The sequence below is a fragment of the Aristolochia californica genome, unplaced genomic scaffold (assembly GCF_029961685.1).
Source record: "Aristolochia californica isolate CCGP_79_NKW_82.1479 unplaced genomic scaffold, dmAriCali1.0.hap1 SCAF_2, whole genome shotgun sequence".
NCBI lineage: Eukaryota > Viridiplantae > Streptophyta > Magnoliopsida > Piperales > Aristolochiaceae > Aristolochia > Aristolochia californica.
In genome coordinates this window covers 11,693,553-11,712,126 of record NW_027181881.1, presented here as the reverse complement: position 1 = coordinate 11,712,126, position 18,574 = coordinate 11,693,553, and the positions used below count along the sequence as shown (strand labels likewise).

Genomic DNA, 18,574 nt, shown 5'->3' with positions numbered 1-18,574 from the left:
ATTGAAGTTGGAGTTGAAAGTTACGATCGCACTGACCAAAGTAAAGCAGGAAATCAAATTTTAGTCCTTGTTTTAATTCTTTCTTTCTTGTTTTAATTCTTTCTTACTTTCTTTCTTTCAACTTCAGTTGAATAAAACACCCGAGACCAAACAAGAATCCCCGAAAACTTCCCATTTACCGCAAAATAAATAAATAAATAAACGCAAAAGCAGCAGAAACAATAAACAACGAATATGGAGGACAATTTGGTAATTTCCTTTTTGTCCCAGGGGCGTCGGGGCGTATTTCTACCGTTCATTGTTCATTTCGGAAGATCATTTTTCGCAAGCGTCATTCGGGCCTCATCGCAGGTAAGTGAGGTTGCCTACGGAATTGGATTCTTGTGGTCGTGAGTGCACTCATCGATTTGTTGTTATTCTTTGTGAAATTGCAACACAGTGTTCTATGTTCTTCTATACAAGTAGGGTTTTGGATGTTTCGACTTTGGCAATGGTTAACCTTTTTTTACTCAAAGATGCGTTGATCTTGGGTTGGTTGTTGTTTTTTCTTTTTTTTGGCGGTTCAGAAACTATAAACAACGGATGTAGTGTTTTAAATGTGATACTGGGTTTGGGAAGAGGTCGGTGGGGATTCGTTTTTGAGGAATGAGAGAAGGGTCCACTCTCTTTGTTTTTTTTTTTTTTGTTTTTGTGGAAAAGTAGAAAAGAAGAAGAAGAGGAAGAAATAGAAACGAAAAAGCAAAAAAGAAAGATCAACTTTATGTTTTTTGTGGTTTCTCTTTCTCTTCATTTTGTTCCCTTCTCCGTTGGTTTTACACATGGTAGCTTATCTGCCTGGTTCTGCCATAGTTTACTCTGCTTTTGTCATTAACTAGTTTCTCAAATCTGTGTTTCGGATGTGCTCCATATATAACCAATAAATCCCACTTAGACACAACTTAGTGAGTTTTAGATCTTCTTTTTTCAGTACATTTCTCTCCGTCTGTCTGTATCAGTGTCATTAGGAAAGTATGTAATTCCAGAACCCTTGCATAGTTGTTTTCTATTAGAAATTCTTGTTGCTTTTGGTGATCAAACATGGTCAGCTACTGCTGTAGGTAACTAGCAAGAACACAGTACACAATTATGGCCTCAGCCTCTTTGTTGGTCACCTATCTTGGTATCCTTGTCGATAAGTGGAACTGCCAATAATTATAGATAGAGGTCCTTGTCATCACCGATTGTTTCTGAAAATTACCAATAATAATAGCCGACAGCAGCAATTTTTTACTGCATTGTAGACTTCAGCTTAATCACAATTGTTTAAAGGGAAATGTAGTCACCAACAGTAAAGTGTTGTTGAAGACCCTAAATCCCTGTGAATGAGCAACTAATTGGTTTGTGAGGAGTATATACCCAAGGGGTATCTAGCTGAGAAATTGTGTCGATAATTTCATTATGTAGCTCATACAAGCCCATGTAATTATCATTATGTGGCTCGACTACATGCTCAAATTGATTTGGAAATGACTGCAGAGTTTTGGATTTCAAGTTAACTTTAAGGTGAGGTTTGTTGACTAATAGGAAAATGTCAGTTGCCCTTTGGAATCTGCCATTCGCATGGGGAATTGTAGGACAAAATCACATGATATAAGATATTTTAGCATGGCAACCAGAGCCTGTTGCCTGAAGTATCTATATCAGAGACTTTTATACCTTTAATAATTCTAATTTTGTTGTCATATTAATTGTATTTATTTGTGTGCTTCAATTTTTATTATATGATTTTGTTTTGAATTTTTTTATCTAGAGAATGTAAGAGGCTATGTTTTTTATCTGTAAGATGCTCATGGTTTATACTTGTGTTGCAGCTTGATCATCGTATTCTTGCAACTTCTACTTTACTTTATACCACTGGTCTGGAGTGCGCCACAAGGAAATTAGATCTTCATCTTGTGGTTCAATCTGTAATTAGGACTACCATGGGAATGGCAGCACTTCAGACCATATCAATCTGCAAATTAAACCATATATATTGGACATGGCTTCTATTTTGCGATTGCAGAGGCTGAAAATTTTAACAATTGAGTGAAGCAATGCTTCTTCCTTTCTTAAAAATGGAAGCCCTAGCCATCGCAGGTATCCTCGCACAGTATGCATTTCTTGTGCCACACAATGGCTGTAATTCGTAGCTAGGTGTTCAATATCCATATCTCTGTTAAAAATCTTTGCTTGGTCTGTGTGAATTTTTTGCAGCAAGAATCTTTGTTCTTTTGAGAATGTTGTTTTCTTTGTTTTGACCTAAATGACCAAAGTAAAAACACAAAAGGATATGGTATTTGTTTTTTTTTTTACCCCTTTATGAAAATGAGTAGTGTTAAGGGCCCTTCCATTAATGCACCATCCGTTTAATGCCTACATTTTCCTGCATGGAAGATCAAGCAGCATAACTAAGAGCTCTGCTCATCTTGTTAAATTTTTTGTCAGAATGTTTGTAACCTGATTTTCCATTGTTTTGAAAATCTCAGTGGACCTATCTGAACATGAGAAATGAATGACATGAGCTTGATTTATATGTGTGTTGGCTGCAAAATCTGGAGGGCTCAATGGGTCATTCTGGTTGAGGTACTCTGTTAAGGCATGCACAAACTACTGGTTCTGTGCTTTTCAACTTGAGTCATTTAATGACCCTCTTTTTGTTTTTTTTGTTTTTTGGGTGAAGCTTGGAGATTAACCGACCTGAAAATAGTGGACTCTCAGCAGACCTTAAGTCCTTATCTCAGCAGGTGCACTGTGTTTCTAACCCATCTCTTGATTCTAAATCCTTATCTCATGGTGGTGGAGATGTTTATCTCATTTATGTTAAGTTGTTGCAGTGAGCTAACAGAATGGTCATCAAATAACTTTTGATTTTGAATAAAGTGAATCTGTATTTTACTTGGAAAAGTCATTCGTAGGCACTCTCACCTGGTTGTGTATAGAATGGCCTGTCCAGGTAAAACGAAGGAAGCATAGTAAACTATTAGTACTAACAGATTTATATTTCATGGCAGGTAGCCGCTGTTGATACTTAGTTGCCATCAACAGATACTGTCTTCCTGATTCCCATGACTTAGTTGATACTTGCAATTGACTTAAAAAAGACCCGCTGTTGTAGTCCCAAGTGGGTTACAAGCACAGTGGTTGTACTAGAGTCCTTTGGAGTTCCTGTAATAAAGCAATGCTCTAGAGACATAAAAGGGTGCTTTCCAAAGAAAAAAAATTGAAACACTCCTGTTTATTGTCTGTAATGAAAGGGAGTTTTCCAAATCTGTTTCCAAATTTACCCATTCCTTTGATGATATGTTCCAAATTTTCAAGAATACAATAATATAATTTTATATGTTTTGAGAAGTAATTCAGCTGTTTGTTTTCTTGAGGATTGTTTTAATTTCTTCGACAGATATAAGATGATTCAGGCTTGATACTGCTTATATTTTGTGGTTAGACAATTTTCTCTGAAACAAATGACTTTTTGCAACTATAAGGCCATGTTAATGGATTTTTGAGGAAAGGTTGGTTAAATATTTCTAGTAAAAATATGACTCCAGGGACTATTAGTGTCTCATGTTTCCTGGAAACAGTTTTGAAGTAGAAAATTCTAACTTGGAAAATTTTGTGGTTAGGTAGTTTTTGCTAAAACAAATGAATTTATACAACTATAAGGCAATGTCAATGCATTTTTTAGGAAATGTTGGAAAATTATTTCTAGTAAAAATACTTCTCCAGCCAAGAACCATTAGTGTGTCATGTTTCTTGGAAACAATTTTGAAGTAGAAAATTCTTACCCGAAAAATTTTGTGACAGTTTTGAAGCAGAAAATTCTAACTTGGAAAGTTTTGTGGTTAGGTAGTTTTTGCTAAAACAAATGAATTTATACAACTATGAGGCAATGTCAATGCATTTTTTAGGAAATGTTGGAAAATTATTTCTAGTAAAAATACTTCTCTAGCCAGGAACCATTAGTGTGTCATGTTTCTTGGAAATAGTTTTGAAGTAGAAAATTCTTACCTGGAAAATTTTGTAGTTAGGAATTTTTTTTTTTTAAAACAAATGACTTTATATAACTCAAAGACCATGTTAATGCAATTTATAAGGAAAGGATGGAAAAGTAATTTTTGTAAAATTACATCTCCAGGGACCATTAGTGTGTCATATTTCTTGGAAACAATTTTGTAGCTGAAAAGACACCAAGAAAATTTTGTAGTGAGGCGATTTTCTCTTAAACAAATGACTTTAAGTAACTATATGGCCATGTTAATGCATTTTTGAGGAAAGGTTGGAAAAATATTTTTAGTGAAAATATGACTCCAGAGACCATTAGTGTCTCATGTTTCCTGGAAACAGTTTTGAAAAAGAAAATTCTAACCTGGAAAATTTTGTGGTTAAGCAATTTTTTCTAAAAGAAATGAATTTACATAACTATAAGTTCATGCTAAGTCATTTTTTCAGGAAAGTTTGGAAAAGTATTTGTAGTAAAAATATGTCTCCAAGGACCATTGGTGTGTCATGTTTCCAGGAAACAATTTTGAAGCTGACAGAAATCCTTGTTGATTTCACTTGTCAACTCTGTTCATGAACTGTATTGGATGATCTATTGTTAGCAATGTGGTGAGCACCAGTTTGACCCATTGTTTCACATCAAGATGATCTGTTTGCTTAGGTCCTATACGAAAAAAAAAAGATAGACACAATTTTGTTTCTCTTGTGGAGCTCTTTCACAATGGAAATCTTTTTACAAATTTATGCTCCTTAGTTTAGGTTATAGATGCTTCTGAGACTGTGAGTATATTTCTCAACCTTCCAGGAACCATTAGCTTCTTGGATGTGTAGAAGATGGGCTTGCAGGTTAGCTGTTAAGGTGAATATGTTCATGCTTGATACTCTTTAAACTGTTGTCAATTAAGTTACTATTTCAGGCATGCTTTAGGTATTACCATCAGGTTATGTGTTGTTTCGATACTTTATAAACTGTTGTCAATTAAGTTGCTATTTCAGGCATGCTTAAGGTATTACTTTCAGGTTACGTGTTGTTTCTTTCCATTAGTAAACCTTTTTTTTTTTTTTTTTGGAATGATGCTGAGTTATATTAATAGGCTCGGGAGAGCAAGATTACAAGGAGGGGACACCGTCCCAAACAATGAGAGATTGCTGGGAGGTTCCAAATTTAACTAACCTATTAGCCAAGAAGTCGGATGATCTAGGAATATGATTCCATGTACAATATATTGTGGGCACAATGTCAGCAATATCAGAAATGATTATTGCATTTCAGTTCTTCGGGGATGTAACATCAAGAGGCATTGTTCAAATACGTGCTGAATTGTATAATCTTCATGTCACTTGGTTATATGAGGGTGTACTTGAAGACATTGATTGGGTTTCTCAAGTATTTTATTTTATTTTTTATTTATTTTTTAAATGGTTTCTGAAGTAGTTAATGTTAACTTTGAACTTGCAAGGGAAGAGAGGTTCTAAACTAGTATGTTTAATATTTTAAGTGCTACCATGGATTGCATCATACTTAGAGCTATTTGAAACTGCACTGCATTGACATTGTATGTTCGGGTACTGCTGACTCTCTAGGACATCTACTTCTAAAAGGGTTTAGCCTTGCAAAGTTTATTGTGGTGTATTATGTTAGGGCCATTAAATTAATGAATTGTTTCCTTTTGAACATTCTTTGGATCTCAAACTGGGGGTAATATGTTCATTTCATTAGAGGGCATGGCAGCTTCAAGGGTTGGTGTCTAAATGGACTTTCTAATATTGGCTAAAGAAGGAATGGTTGCAAGGCTTAAATGAGTAGCGTCCTTGGCCTCTCATGTAGAGGTGAGGAGTATGGACTACCAATTTGATAATTAAATAGTATTTGGGTCCTCAGTATCTGAGTGGACCTCTGGATCGTGGTTGTGCCCCATCTGCAATGGAGTGCTTGGGCCTCTACTGGGCAACTAGATGAGGATAATATGGACTTGGTTTGGGACAAAAAATGGGACGATATGGACCTCTTTCAAGACGCTGATTGAGGAATAATGATTCAAACCCGTAATGGGGTTGATTTGGAACTATTGGACTAGAGGGAAATGTGCCTCATCTGCACTGAGGAGTCAGGACCTCATTCAAGAATTCAATGAGGGTATAGGAGGAGTCAGAACCTCATTTAGCTAACTGATGAGGGTATAATGAACTTATAGTGGTGAAAGAGATGATTCATATTTGTGAAAGTGATGAGGGTACAACGCATTGGGATGCTTGTGTATTTGTGGTTGGGTAAATAAATATCTACAGGGGTAAACCCATTAACCGTAAAGGCCTTGTTAGTATGATGTGTAGCAAGATTTGGAGAGTATAACTAAATACGAGATTGATTCTTGTGTGGTGCTAGTATGATATTAAGTCTTCAACCTGCTTGAAGCAGCATAAAGTTCCAACTGATACTTTCTTGGATGACTAGTATATGTATTTTACACTTTTGTATGTAAATATGAATAGTCTTTATGAGGAGTAACGTATATTGTTCTGAACTATTAGTGTATCCATGCGCTTTGATTGAATGATTGTACAGGTGTGTTGTGCTTACCTCTTATTGATTTTGTCTTTATGCATGTATTATTAGGGAAACTCTTGTGAATCTGAATAGGAGTTACTGGGCTTTAGATCATCCCTTGATCTACGTTTTTTTAAGAGGAAAAAAAAGAAACAAGTTAATTTTTTTGGAAGCTAGGAGCAAAACATTTTGCAGACCAGTCCATTGGTAGAAAGGGAGGTTGAGCAGAGTGGCAAGCATATTCTGCCATTGGGTATAAAATAGGATAGTTATGTGTAGGCCTGCATCTGGTAAATAAAAAAGGAATGGTTGTATGTCCTGTGATCGATGTGTAACCATAGGTACTAATGTAAATTGTCAGGTCCTTTTGTTGGAGTTGAATCTATATGACATGCTTGCATCAGTACCTTATCAATGGCCATAGACTTTAATTATTGTATGACAAAGAAAGAAAAAAAGGGTTATGCCATGCCCCAGTTTATAGGTTGGATATTGTGGGGACAAGGTGGGGGACCTGGCAATCCTAGCATTGGCAAAAAAATGTGCTAGTCCGTGAAGAAGTGTAAACAGAATTGTGCAAAATGTACAACTAAAAGAAATCCAAGAGAATTGGAATAATCTGAATTTTATCCAGTGATTGGATCAACTTGTTTGGTTAGCAATTTGACTTTGCTGCTAGTCACTGCATAACATTGAGGTAAAGGGTCTTTGGTCTCTTTTTACTCCAGACGATTCATGGAAGAGTTTTAGCTGCGGCAAAATTTTCACTTGGTGCAATCTCTTTCTCAGAGTTTCAGGAAATTGCTGGGGTATGATAAAAGTTTCAGTGGCTAAGTTCCACCACCTGCTCTTTTTTCTTCTTCTTGATTATTTTACCTCACCTTCTACCCCTTCAAGAAAGCCCAGTGCTTCAATTTGTTTAAGCAGAGTGTCTCCCATGTGATGATGGCGCATTCTTTGCTCAAATACAGCCACTTGTAAAAAGAGTATCTCCTTCTAATGTTTACTTGAAAAAACTTTAGTATGAGTTGTGCAACTTTTTTTGGTGAGACATTTATGACTTTTATGATCGTTGGCGCATTGTTCATATCAGTTTCAGCTTCTTTTTGCAAGCGTGTGATATGCGCCATCAACTGAGGATTCACAAATCTGTAACAATTATGACTGTTGATTGGAACTTAATCTTTATGACTTGGTCAACCATTGTTATGAAATATTTTTTGTGCCTGCAACTAGTTTTAGTGGTATTTCAGGGTTAACTCACTTGATGGCTGCCTGTTTAACCACCATAATGACAAGAGCTAAGTTGTGAGATTGTAGTTGTAAAATTTGGCTCTGTTAGTCCAAGTAAAGAATTGGGTCATTCATAATATCTCCAGTCTCAGCTAAAATCACCGCATGTTCACTTTCATTTAGAACAAAAAAATCTTTCCCATTATCTCGTGGTTTATCATTTGGAAATTTAAAATTGACTGATCTCTGGCACTAGAATGCTTACAGAAGCAGACCACGGTTTATTTTTCTTGAAAGATGAGTGAATTTGCGTCATTTATAACTGTGTTTAATGTTCTGGTATATACATCATAAAATTAATATTAGAAGATCACCATCTATTCACCTTTCAGTTTTGAAGATTTGAAGGAAGGTCTGAAGGATGTTTTTCATGTTTGATAATTGATTTTTATGAATCCTTTTCAAAAAACTAGTTGACTTGTCAGTAAATTGTAAGTTTTTCTAGTAGTTGTAAATGATGGGTTTTTAATTGTGAGCTTCAAGCTTGCTACTTCTATCATGGGGAGATTATAATTAGCGAAGGATTGGGCTTGCACAGCTAATCAGTCACTCGCCCTTCAAATCTGTAAAAAGGTATAACGATTGTATAACAATTGAGTGCAAGGTGTGGCAATTTACGAATTAACGATGGCTAAAAGATAATACCTTGAGGGTGTATTTGTGGACTCTGCAGTTGGCCTTCCTTGCCTGGTAGATTAGCCGGAGAAAAAGTTGGACAGGAGCCACTAACTTGTAAAGGTTGATCTGAACTTGTTGTCCATATGTTTTTAGGTTTTAAAACAATGTTTGGACACTTAAAAATCCAGTTCATGAGGATTGGCCGGATATCAGGTTGATGGAGGGGTGAGACTGACTTACGCTCCCAATTGGTGAGAAATGCTACGGTTAGAAGAAGAACCACTTGCAGAATAAGCACACATACGATCACCACTTAATCTCACCTTTCTTCCATAATGTAAGACAAAAGCGAAGAGAATAGCACAGGGAATGCCTACTATGTAAGAGGCTCCAGGATTCAAAAATGCTCCAATCTTTTGCTAGCCACAGCCTCTACTGACACCTATTAAATAGTCAAAGTTGCAATTCGAATCTGGTTTAAAACCATAGCTTAAGATCTTCGATGTGTTTGAGTGTTAATGTGCTAATTGTGGTAAGTGGCAGAAGAATATTTATTTTTCCATAAACTTAAGTTCTCGAATTTATTAAGATAATATAGTTTTAGGCTTTTGAATTTTGGAAAACTTTTGATAATTGAAAACTGGACTTTTGGTAGGATGGGGGCGGAGATAGTGTCCATGGGACCTACTTGCTTCCATTCCTCAATTTTGCCATATAAGTTTTCAGTTTCTTAATTGATGCAATTATAATATTTAATTATGTGAACTCAATCTCTATCTTCCATCATCGGGGGGATTCATTGATTAATGGTTCTATTTTTTGTTTAGATTACTACAGTTCTTTTTTCTGTGTGAAATTTTGTTTCCTGACTCTTGGAAAGCACGACCAAAAGAGTGACGAGAATCGAATGAAAGAGAATAAGAGGACTGGAGTAGAGCAAGCGGAGAAGGAAGCAGGATTTTGTAGGAAAAAAGGGGGTAAGTCCGATTCATGATTCTCCTTTCTTCCCTTCTCTTTGTTTTCTTCGTGTTCTTCTCCCTCTTAAGTTCTCTTGAAAGAGAACTGATGTCTGGCGCTATGAAATCGGTGGTTTGAACTCTTGCATTTTCGCACAAAATTGCAAATGGATTTCTGCTCTTCTTAGGACTTCGATTGCTTTAGTTTATTGTTTTCCTTCGTGTTCTGCTCCCTCTTAGGTTTAAGAGATTCTCTGATTTTTGGTTAGATTTAAATAGTTTTCGCATAGATTAGCAAGCAGATTTTGGCTTCTCCTTAGGAGTTCTTCGTGAAAATGTTCCCTTCTGGACATAGATGTATTCCTTGGTCCTCTGCTTTCATTTCTCCGTTTCCATCGATTGCTTTTTCTTTCTCTAAATGTATGTGGTCAGTTTCTTCTTGAAGTTGTTCATTATTGTGTCTTTTCCGTTCGGAAATTGCTCTCTTTTGTTTCAAAGGGTACGTAATTTATGGTGTGATTTCCTGTTTTTCTCGAGTTCCTGTTTTGGTGTAATTGGCCGTTGGGGGAGTGAAATTAGATCAGTTCTTGTTTTCCAAGCTGTCATTTCATTTTTTCCATCTTGGGTTGTTGGGCTATTGGATCAAAATCAGCTTTTTGTTTGAGATTATAAGTTTTTTATTGTTTGTTTTTGGCATAATTGGATTCAATGATTTTTTTTTCTTCCACTTTTAGTTTTTATTGTGTTGGGCATCAGACTTCTGATTTGAAGGTGGTGCTATGATTCCTTCTGGAAGTCATGTACTTTTCGGCAGAATTTTTTGTTTCATGTCATTTGCTGTGAGGAATGTGATGGTCTTTAAGTTGGTTGGGCAGATGTTAGTAATTCAATTCTGGTTTCTCCATTTATAATACTCGAGTGGTGATTTGATGTGCTTGGGGAAAAGGGTAGGAATTCAAAGCGTTTGTAGCTTGCTGGTGGTGCTCTTTCTATAACGATACTGCATGGAAGTATGCAGAATGTTTGGGGGTGTCTCTCTGTTTCTAGTGCCATTTTGAAGTGTATCAAAAAGGGCGTTGGTGCTCTTTCTGTTACAAGTAGCTCACCTGGACGTGTGAAAATGTTGGTATTAGTTATATTACTCTTGAATTTGGTTAGGATATGAAAAGAAATTCGTGAATTTTGTTAGGCAAGATGGAAGAAAATACCAAGACAGCCAGATTTTTTAATTTTTTTTTTTTGTATTTTGAGCTCAAAATCCTAACCAGTCCCAAAAATATAAGTGGTTTTCTGTGATCTAATCTCTCAAAAATTTTGTACAGTGCTTTAAGTTACCGCACTTCATGCATCTGAAAGCTTTTCAGCTTGATCATCCTAGGCACTAGTATACGGTTCTTGCAGTGGGGATTCAAAGAGATCTTGCCAGCTGCATCAGAGCTATCGGAAAAAGCGTGATGCAAGTTTAGTAGACTTAGAGACCATTAGGAATATTTGGTAGCTCTGACTCATTTTGTAGAATTTTCATCTTTAAAAATAGTTAGGTAACTGTAGAGAACCCTGGTTTCAATTTTGTTTTTCTACAGTTAATTTATGTCCATCTGACTTCTTCTGTTTGCTGTTCCATTAAGGTTTAGTAGTTTACATGTTGCATTGTTCAGTTTTCCAACAGTACCACTGTTATAAAAAGTTGTTTCTTTGACAAATTTTTATTGGACTACCACATCTTTACTATTATCTCATTTAGTTTACCTTGAGCCGTAGACTTTCGTCTGATCCACATAATATCAGTTCTGTGTGTGTCTGGTACTCTTTCAAATTGTACCATTCAATTTCACTGAAAATAAAGATTTACTGAAAGAAAATGTTACAGGTGCTGCATGTCCTTTAATGAATGGAAATCCTTGTTGATTTCACTTGTCAACTCTGTTCATGAACTGTATTGGATGATCTATTGTTAGCAATGTGGTGACCACCAGTTTTGATCCATTGTTTCACATCAAGATGATCTGTTTGCTTAGGTCCTACACGAAAAAAAAAAAACAAGACACATTTCTGTTTCCCTTGTGGAGCTCGTTCACAATGGAAATCTTTTTAAAAATTTATGCAGTATAAGTTATAGATGCTTCTGAGACTGAGTATATTTCTCAACTTTCTAGGAACCATTAGCTTCTTGGATGTGTAGAAGACGGGCTTGCAGGTTAGCTGTTAAGGTGAATATGTTCATGCTTGATACTCTTTAAACTGTTGTCAATTAAGTTACTATTTCAGGCATGCTTAAGGTATTACTTTCAGGTTATGTGTTATTGCGATACTCTTTAAACTGTTGTCAATTAAGTTGCTATTTCAGGCATTCTTAAGGTATTACTTTCAGGTTATGTGTTGTTTCTTTCCATTAGTAAACTTCTTTTTTTTTAAATGATGCTGAGTTATATTAATAGGCTCGGAAGAGCAAGATTACTAGGAGGGGAAACTGTCCCAAACAATTAGAGATTGCTGGGAGGTTCCAAATTTAACTAACCTATTAGCCAAGGAGTTGGACGATCTAGGAATATGATTCCATGTACAATATATTGTGGACACAACGTCAGCAATATAAGAAATGATTATTGCATTTCAGTTCTTCAGGGGATGTAACATCAAGAGACATTGTTCAAATACGTGCTGAATTGTATAATCTTCATTTCACTTGGTTATAGAAGGGTGTACTTGAAGACATTGATTGGGATTCTCAAGTAGTTTTTTTTTTTTTTTTTTGAAATGGTTGCTCAAGTAGTTAATGTTAACTTTGAACTTGCAAGGGAAGAGAGGTTCTAAACTAGTATGTTCAATATTTTAAGTGCTACCATGGATTGCATCATACTTAGAGCTATTTGCAAACTGCACTGCATTGAAATTGTATGTTCAGGTACGGCTGACTCTCTAGGACATCTACTTCTAAAAGGGTTTAGCCTTGCAAAGTTTATTGTGGTGTATTATGTTAGGGCCATTAACTTAATGATTCGTTTTCTTTTGAACATTCTTTGGATCTCAAACTGGGGGTAATATGTTCATTTCATTAGAGGGCATGGCAGCTTCAAGGGTTGGTGTCTAAATGGACTTTCTAATATTGACTAAAGAAGGAATGGTTACAAGGCTTAAATGAATAGCATCATTGGCCTCTCATGTAGAGGTGAGGAGTATGGACTCTACCAATTTGATAATTAAATAGTATTTGGGTCCTCAGTATCTGAGTGGACCTCTGGATTGTGGTTGTGCCCCATCTGCAATGGGGAGCTTGGGCCTCTACTAGGCAACTAGATGAGGATAATATGGACTTGGTTTGGGACAAAAAATGGGACGGTATAGACCTCTTTCAAGACGCTGATTGAGGAATAATGATTCAAACCCTTAATGGGTTTGATTTGGAACTATTGGACTAGAGGGAAATGTGCCTCATCTGCAGTGAGCAGTCAGGACCTCATTCAAGAATTCAATGAGGGTATAGGAGGAGTCAGAACCTCTTGAGCTAACTGATGAGGGTATAATGAACTTATAGTGGTGAAAGAGATGATTCATATTTGTGAAAGTGATGAGGGCACAACGCATTGGGATGCTTGTGTATTTGTGGTTGGGTAAATAAATATCTACAGGGGTAAACCCATTAACCGTAAAGGCCTTGTTAGTATGATGTGTTGCGAGATAATCATGTGTAGCAAGATTTGGAGAGTATAGCTAAATACGGGATTGATTCTTGTGTGGTGCTAGTATGATATTAAGTCTTCAACCTGCTTGAAGCGGCATAAAGTTCCAACTCATGCTCTCTTGGATGACTAGTATATGTATTTTACATTTTTGTATGTAAATATGAATAGTCTTTATGAGGAGCAACATATATTGTTCTGAACTATTAGTGTATCCATGCGCTTTGATTGAATGGTTGTACGTGTGTGTTGTGCTTACCTCTTATTGATTTTGTCTTTATGCATCTATTATTGGGGAAACTCTTGTGAATCTGAATAGGAGTTACTGGGCTTTAGCTCATCCCTTGATCTACGTTTTTTTTACGAGGAATAAAAAGAAACAAGTTAATTTTTTTGGAAGCTAGGAGCAAAACATTTTGCAGACTAGTCCATTGGTAGAAAGGGAGGTTGAGCGGAGTGGCAAGCATATTCTGCCATTGGGCATAAAATAGGATAGTTATGTGTAGGCCTGCATCTGGTAAATAAACAAGGAATGGTTGTATGTCCTGTGATCGATGTGTAATCATAGGTACTAATGTAAATTTTCAGGTCCTTTTGTTGGAGTTGAAGCTATATGACATGCTTGCATCAGTACCTTATCAATGGCCATAGACTTTAATTATTGTATGAAAAAGAAAGAAAAAAAGGGTTATGCCATGCCCCAGTTTATAGGTTGGGTATTGTGGAGACAAGGTGGGGGACCTGGCAATCCTAGTGTTGGCAAAAAAATGTGCTAGTCTGTGAAGAAGTGTAAACAGAATTATGCAAAATGTACAACTAAAAGAAATCCAAGAGATGTGGAATAATCTGAATTTTATCCAGTGATTGGATCAACTTGTTTGGTTAGCAATTTGACTTGCTGCTAATCACTGCATAACATTGAGGTAAAGGGTCTTTGGTCTCTTTTTACTCCAGACGATTCATGGAAGAGTTTGAGCTGCGGCAAAATTTTCACTTGGTGCAATCTCTTTCTCAGAGTTTCAGGAAATTGCTGGGGTATGATAAAAGTTCCAGTGGCTAAGTTCCACCGCCTGCCCTTTTTTCTTCTTCTTGATTATTTTACCTCGCCTTCTACCCCTTCAAAAAAGCCCAGTGCTTCAATTGGTTTACGTAGAGTGTCTCCCATGTGATGATGGCACATTCTGGGCTCAAATACAGCCACTTGTAAAAAGAGTATCTCTTTCTCTTGTTGACTTGAAAAAAATTTAGTATGACTTGTGCAACTCTTTTAGGTGAGTCATGTATGGCTTTTATGATCGCTGGCTCATTGTTCATATCAGTTTCAGCTTCTTTTTGCAAGCGTGTGATATGCGCCATCAACTGAGGATTCACAAATCTGTCACAATTATGACTGTTGATTGGAACTTAATCTTTATGACTTGGTCAACCATTGTTATGAAATATTTTTTGTGCCTGCAACTAGTTTTAGGAGTATTTCAGGGTTAACTCACTTGATGGCTGCATGTTTAACCTTACTGAGAAGAGCTAAGTTGTGAGATTGTAGTTGTAAAATTTGGCTCTGTTAGTACAAGTAAAGAATTGGGTCATTCATAATATCTCCAGTCTCAGCTAAAATCACCGCATGTTCACTTTCATTTAGAACAAAAAAATCTTTCCCATTATCTCGTGGTTTATCATTTGGAAATTTAAAATTGACTGATCTCTGGCACTAGAATGCTTACAGAAGCAGACCACGGTTTATTTTTCTTGAAAGATGAGTGAATTTATGTCCTTTATAACTGTGCTTATGTTCTGGTATTTTCATCATAAAATTAATATTAGAAGATCTATCAGACTGAAAGATCAACATCTATTCACCTTTCAGTTTTGAAGATTTGAAGGAAGGTTTGAAGGATGTTTTGCACGTTTGATAATTGATTTTTATGAATCCTTTTCAAAAAAATAGTTGGCTTGTGAGTCAATTGTAGGTTTTTCTAGTAGTTGTAAATGATGGGTTTTTATTTGTGAGCTTCAAGCTTGCTACTTCTCTCACGGGGAGATTATAATTAGGCAATTTGGAATATGGATATCTTCTCTCATTTTTTTATGTGCTGAATTGCTAAACATGGTTCTTTCTATTTTTTATTTTAGGAATAATTTGGATACCAATTCAATAAGCTTCTGAAGTGCAACCAATTGTACTGTGTGCCATTCACTCTCCTACCATGGAAGCTGCTACCACCAAGCGGAAATCTCCCCTAGAAGCTGATGAGGCTGTTGACAATGCTGACAACTTTGTTGAATATATCCCTATCAACAAACGCCGGGCCATGGAAGCTCAAAAGATCCTTCGGCGCAAGGGGAAGGAGGCAGCAAAGGCAGCCTCCGCTACAGATAACCAGGACCTTGACAATGATCTAATTGACTTCAAACCTCAGGAGGCCAAACCTAGTCTCCTCATCAAGGCATCCCAACTGAAGCGTGACCTACCTGAGATTTCTCCCACCGAGCAGCTTGTCCAGCAAGAGAAAGAAATGATTGAAAACCTTTCTGACCGTAAAGCACTCATGTCTGTCCGGGAGCTTGCCAAGGGAATCACCTACACTGAACCCCTTCCGACTGGGTGGAAACCTCCTCTTTCTATTCGCCGTCGTGGAACCATGGCCTCTGACTCCATCAGGAAGCAGTACCATATCCTGGTTGAGGGTGAAGATGTACCCCCTCCCATAAAAAATTTCAAGGACATGAGATTCCCTGAGTCCATACTGAAGATGTTGAAAGCCAAGGGCATTACCCAACCCACCCCTATTCAAGTCCAGGGTCTGCCTGTCATCTTATCTGGTAGAGACATGATTGGGATTGCTTTCACAGGCTCAGGGAAGACTTTAGTCTTTGTATTGCCCTTAATCATGGTGGCATTACAGGAGGAGATTTTGATGCCCATTGTGCCTGGAGAGGGTCCCTTTGGCTTGGTGATTTGTCCATCTAGAGAACTGGCAAGACAAACTTTTGAGGTTGTGGAACAATTTTTGATTCCCTTGAAGGAATGCGGGTATCCTGAGTTAAGACCCTTGCTTTGTATTGGAGGAGTGGATATGAGGTCACAGTTGGAGGTTGTGAAGAAGGGGGTGCATATTGTGGTGGCGACGCCTGGGAGGTTGAAGGATATGCTTGCAAAAAAAAAGATGAATCTTGATAACTGCAGGTATGATTGTGTATGTGGTTATTCATTTTGCATTGCTAAGTGCTGTTGACTTGGAAAATGAAACTAGAGGATTAACAATTAGCATGTGAATGAAACATTTAAACCAAAACATCCTTGTCTTCTGGACATTGGTGTACCTAGGTGATGGGCATGGTTCACATTTGTCTGTTGAATGCCTGGAAGTTTTTTATGTCTGGCATCTTTTTATTCCCCAGGGAGTGTTCTTGTTTTTTAACTAATAGGTGTTTTAAGATTCTCCTGTGCCATGAGATACTGTTTTTCGAATGTCAGTTTGGCTGTATTATTAGTGATTGTCTCTCTTCTTATGTATTTACTTTTTTTACAGCATGATCTTAGTGAACTTAGTATTGGACTGCAAAAGCAACTTCAAAATATATTTGTTTGATTATTCTTGAAATGCTTCAGTTGCCCTTAAAACCTTAAATGAAGGAATGATAATAAAAATCAAATTTTCTCTGTGTTCTTTAATTAATTTTTGTTTGTGTACCTGAAAATTTGTTAAAGGGAATGTACATGGACGAATAGAATATTTTATTCGTAAAAGACAAATCATTGTCTGTCTAATAAGTTGATCACATTAGTGCTCTTTACTTTAGTCTTTGATATTCATTTCAACCTCATGCTTGTATCTTGCTTATTCCATTGTCATCCAAATAGTCTAATCCCATACGTGTATCCTAACAATGGTCTTTTCTGCAGATATTTAACTTTAGATGAAGCAGATAGGCTGGTGGATTTGGGTTTTGAGGATGATGTCAGGGAAGTCTTTGATCACTTTAAAGCACAGAGACAAACCCTCCTTTTCTCTGCCACCATGCCCAAAAAAATCCAAATTTTTGCCCGAAGTGCTCTTGTCAAACCTGTGACTGTGAATGTTGGCCGAGCTGGAGCAGCTAATTTAGACGTTATCCAAGAAGTAGAGTATGTGAAACAAGAAGCAAAAATAGTCTATCTCCTTGAATGCCTGCAAAAGACTCCGCCACCTGTTCTTATTTTTTGTGAGAATAAGGCTGATGTTGATGACATCCATGAATACCTTCTTGTTAAAGGTGTTGAGGCAGTGGCCATACATGGAGGCAAGGATCAGCAAGATAGAGAAGAAGCCATTACTTTCTTTAAATCTGGGAAAAAGGACGTTTTGGTTGCAACGGATGTGGCTTCAAAGGGGTTGGACTTTCCTGACATCCAACATGTAATTAATTACGATATGCCTGCTGAGATAGAGAACTATGTCCACAGAATTGGTCGGACAGGACGGTGCGGAAAGACGGGTATTGCTACGACTTTCATAAACAAGAACCAGAGTGAAACCACTCTTCTTGATTTGAAGCACCTCTTGCAAGAAGCAAAGCAGCGCATCCCGCCGGTGCTTGGGGAACTAAACGATCCAATGGAAGACGTGGATGTCATTAGCAGCGCCAATGGAATAAAAGGTTGTGCATATTGTGGTGGGCTCGGCCACCGGATACGGGACTGCCCAAAGCTGGAACACCGGAAGAGCATTGCTATTGCTGGTACAAGAAGAGATTATTTTGGTTCTGGTGGTTATCGAGGGGAGATGTGATGTATGTCAGTCCATCTGCAAATGTTTCTCCATATGTTGTTTAATATTTCATAAGCAGATTTTGGGTATGATGTATTTGACAGGAAATAGATAAATACAAATGCTGCTGTGAACGCAGATACTGCAAAAAAAATTTGCAGATGCTGAGGTTCTGCATCTATTTTCTCATTCTTCAGGCGATGTGTATATTATTTAGTGAACCATTTTGTGAGAGTTGGAACTGATACTTTTGTGAAAATCAATCGATTGTTGCCCGGTTGAAAAGCCCCCCATGTTATCACCCTAATTTTAAGCAACCTGCACCTTTTTAACAAGAATAAAAAGGAACTCAAAAAGGGTAGGGAAGATCTCCCTCCATTTATGGAAGGAAAGAAAGAAGAACGAAAGGGATATAGAAACAATTCTAAAGAAAGTGGATTCTACTTGTGAGAGGTTGAATTTCATATTCCATAATTTTATGAAAGAATTGGGTAATCTACTTTCCGATTGTGAATTTTCATTCTAACTTTTTTTTGCCTTTTAACGTGATTTTACCTTAACTTTCCAACTGCACTAACTAGCCCCTAGAGAAAACTTTGTCAAAGAAACTGCCAAGGCGATAGCTGAAATCAAATTAAGATTTCTAATCATATGTACAACTAATTAATCCTGCTTAAATAAAAAATTAATGTTAACAAGACTAAAACTCTA

At 36.9% G+C, this 18,574-nt stretch overlaps 1 protein-coding gene across 2 annotated transcripts; it reads left to right on the top strand.

Annotated features, from left to right (window-relative positions):
- Nucleotides 1–2,752: 2,752 nt before the first annotated feature.
- Nucleotides 2,753–18,057, top strand: LOC137955535 (DEAD-box ATP-dependent RNA helicase 35). 2 transcript variants are annotated; one of them, XM_068802521.1, is made up of 5 exons: nucleotides 2,753–2,765; nucleotides 9,307–9,456; nucleotides 11,592–11,632; nucleotides 15,246–16,299; nucleotides 17,020–18,057. In XM_068802521.1, the coding sequence occupies exons 4-5, from the start codon at nucleotides 15,320–15,322 to the stop codon at nucleotides 17,882–17,884; spliced, it is 1,845 nt and encodes a 614-aa protein (XP_068658622.1). In that variant the 5' UTR covers nucleotides 2,753–2,765; nucleotides 9,307–9,456; nucleotides 11,592–11,632; nucleotides 15,246–15,319; the 3' UTR covers nucleotides 17,885–18,057. The 2 variants fall into 2 exon arrangements, with proteins under 2 accessions (XP_068658622.1, XP_068658621.1); XM_068802520.1 differs by having other exon boundaries at nucleotides 11,592–11,645.
- The last annotated feature ends 517 nt before the right edge of the window (nucleotides 18,058–18,574 follow it).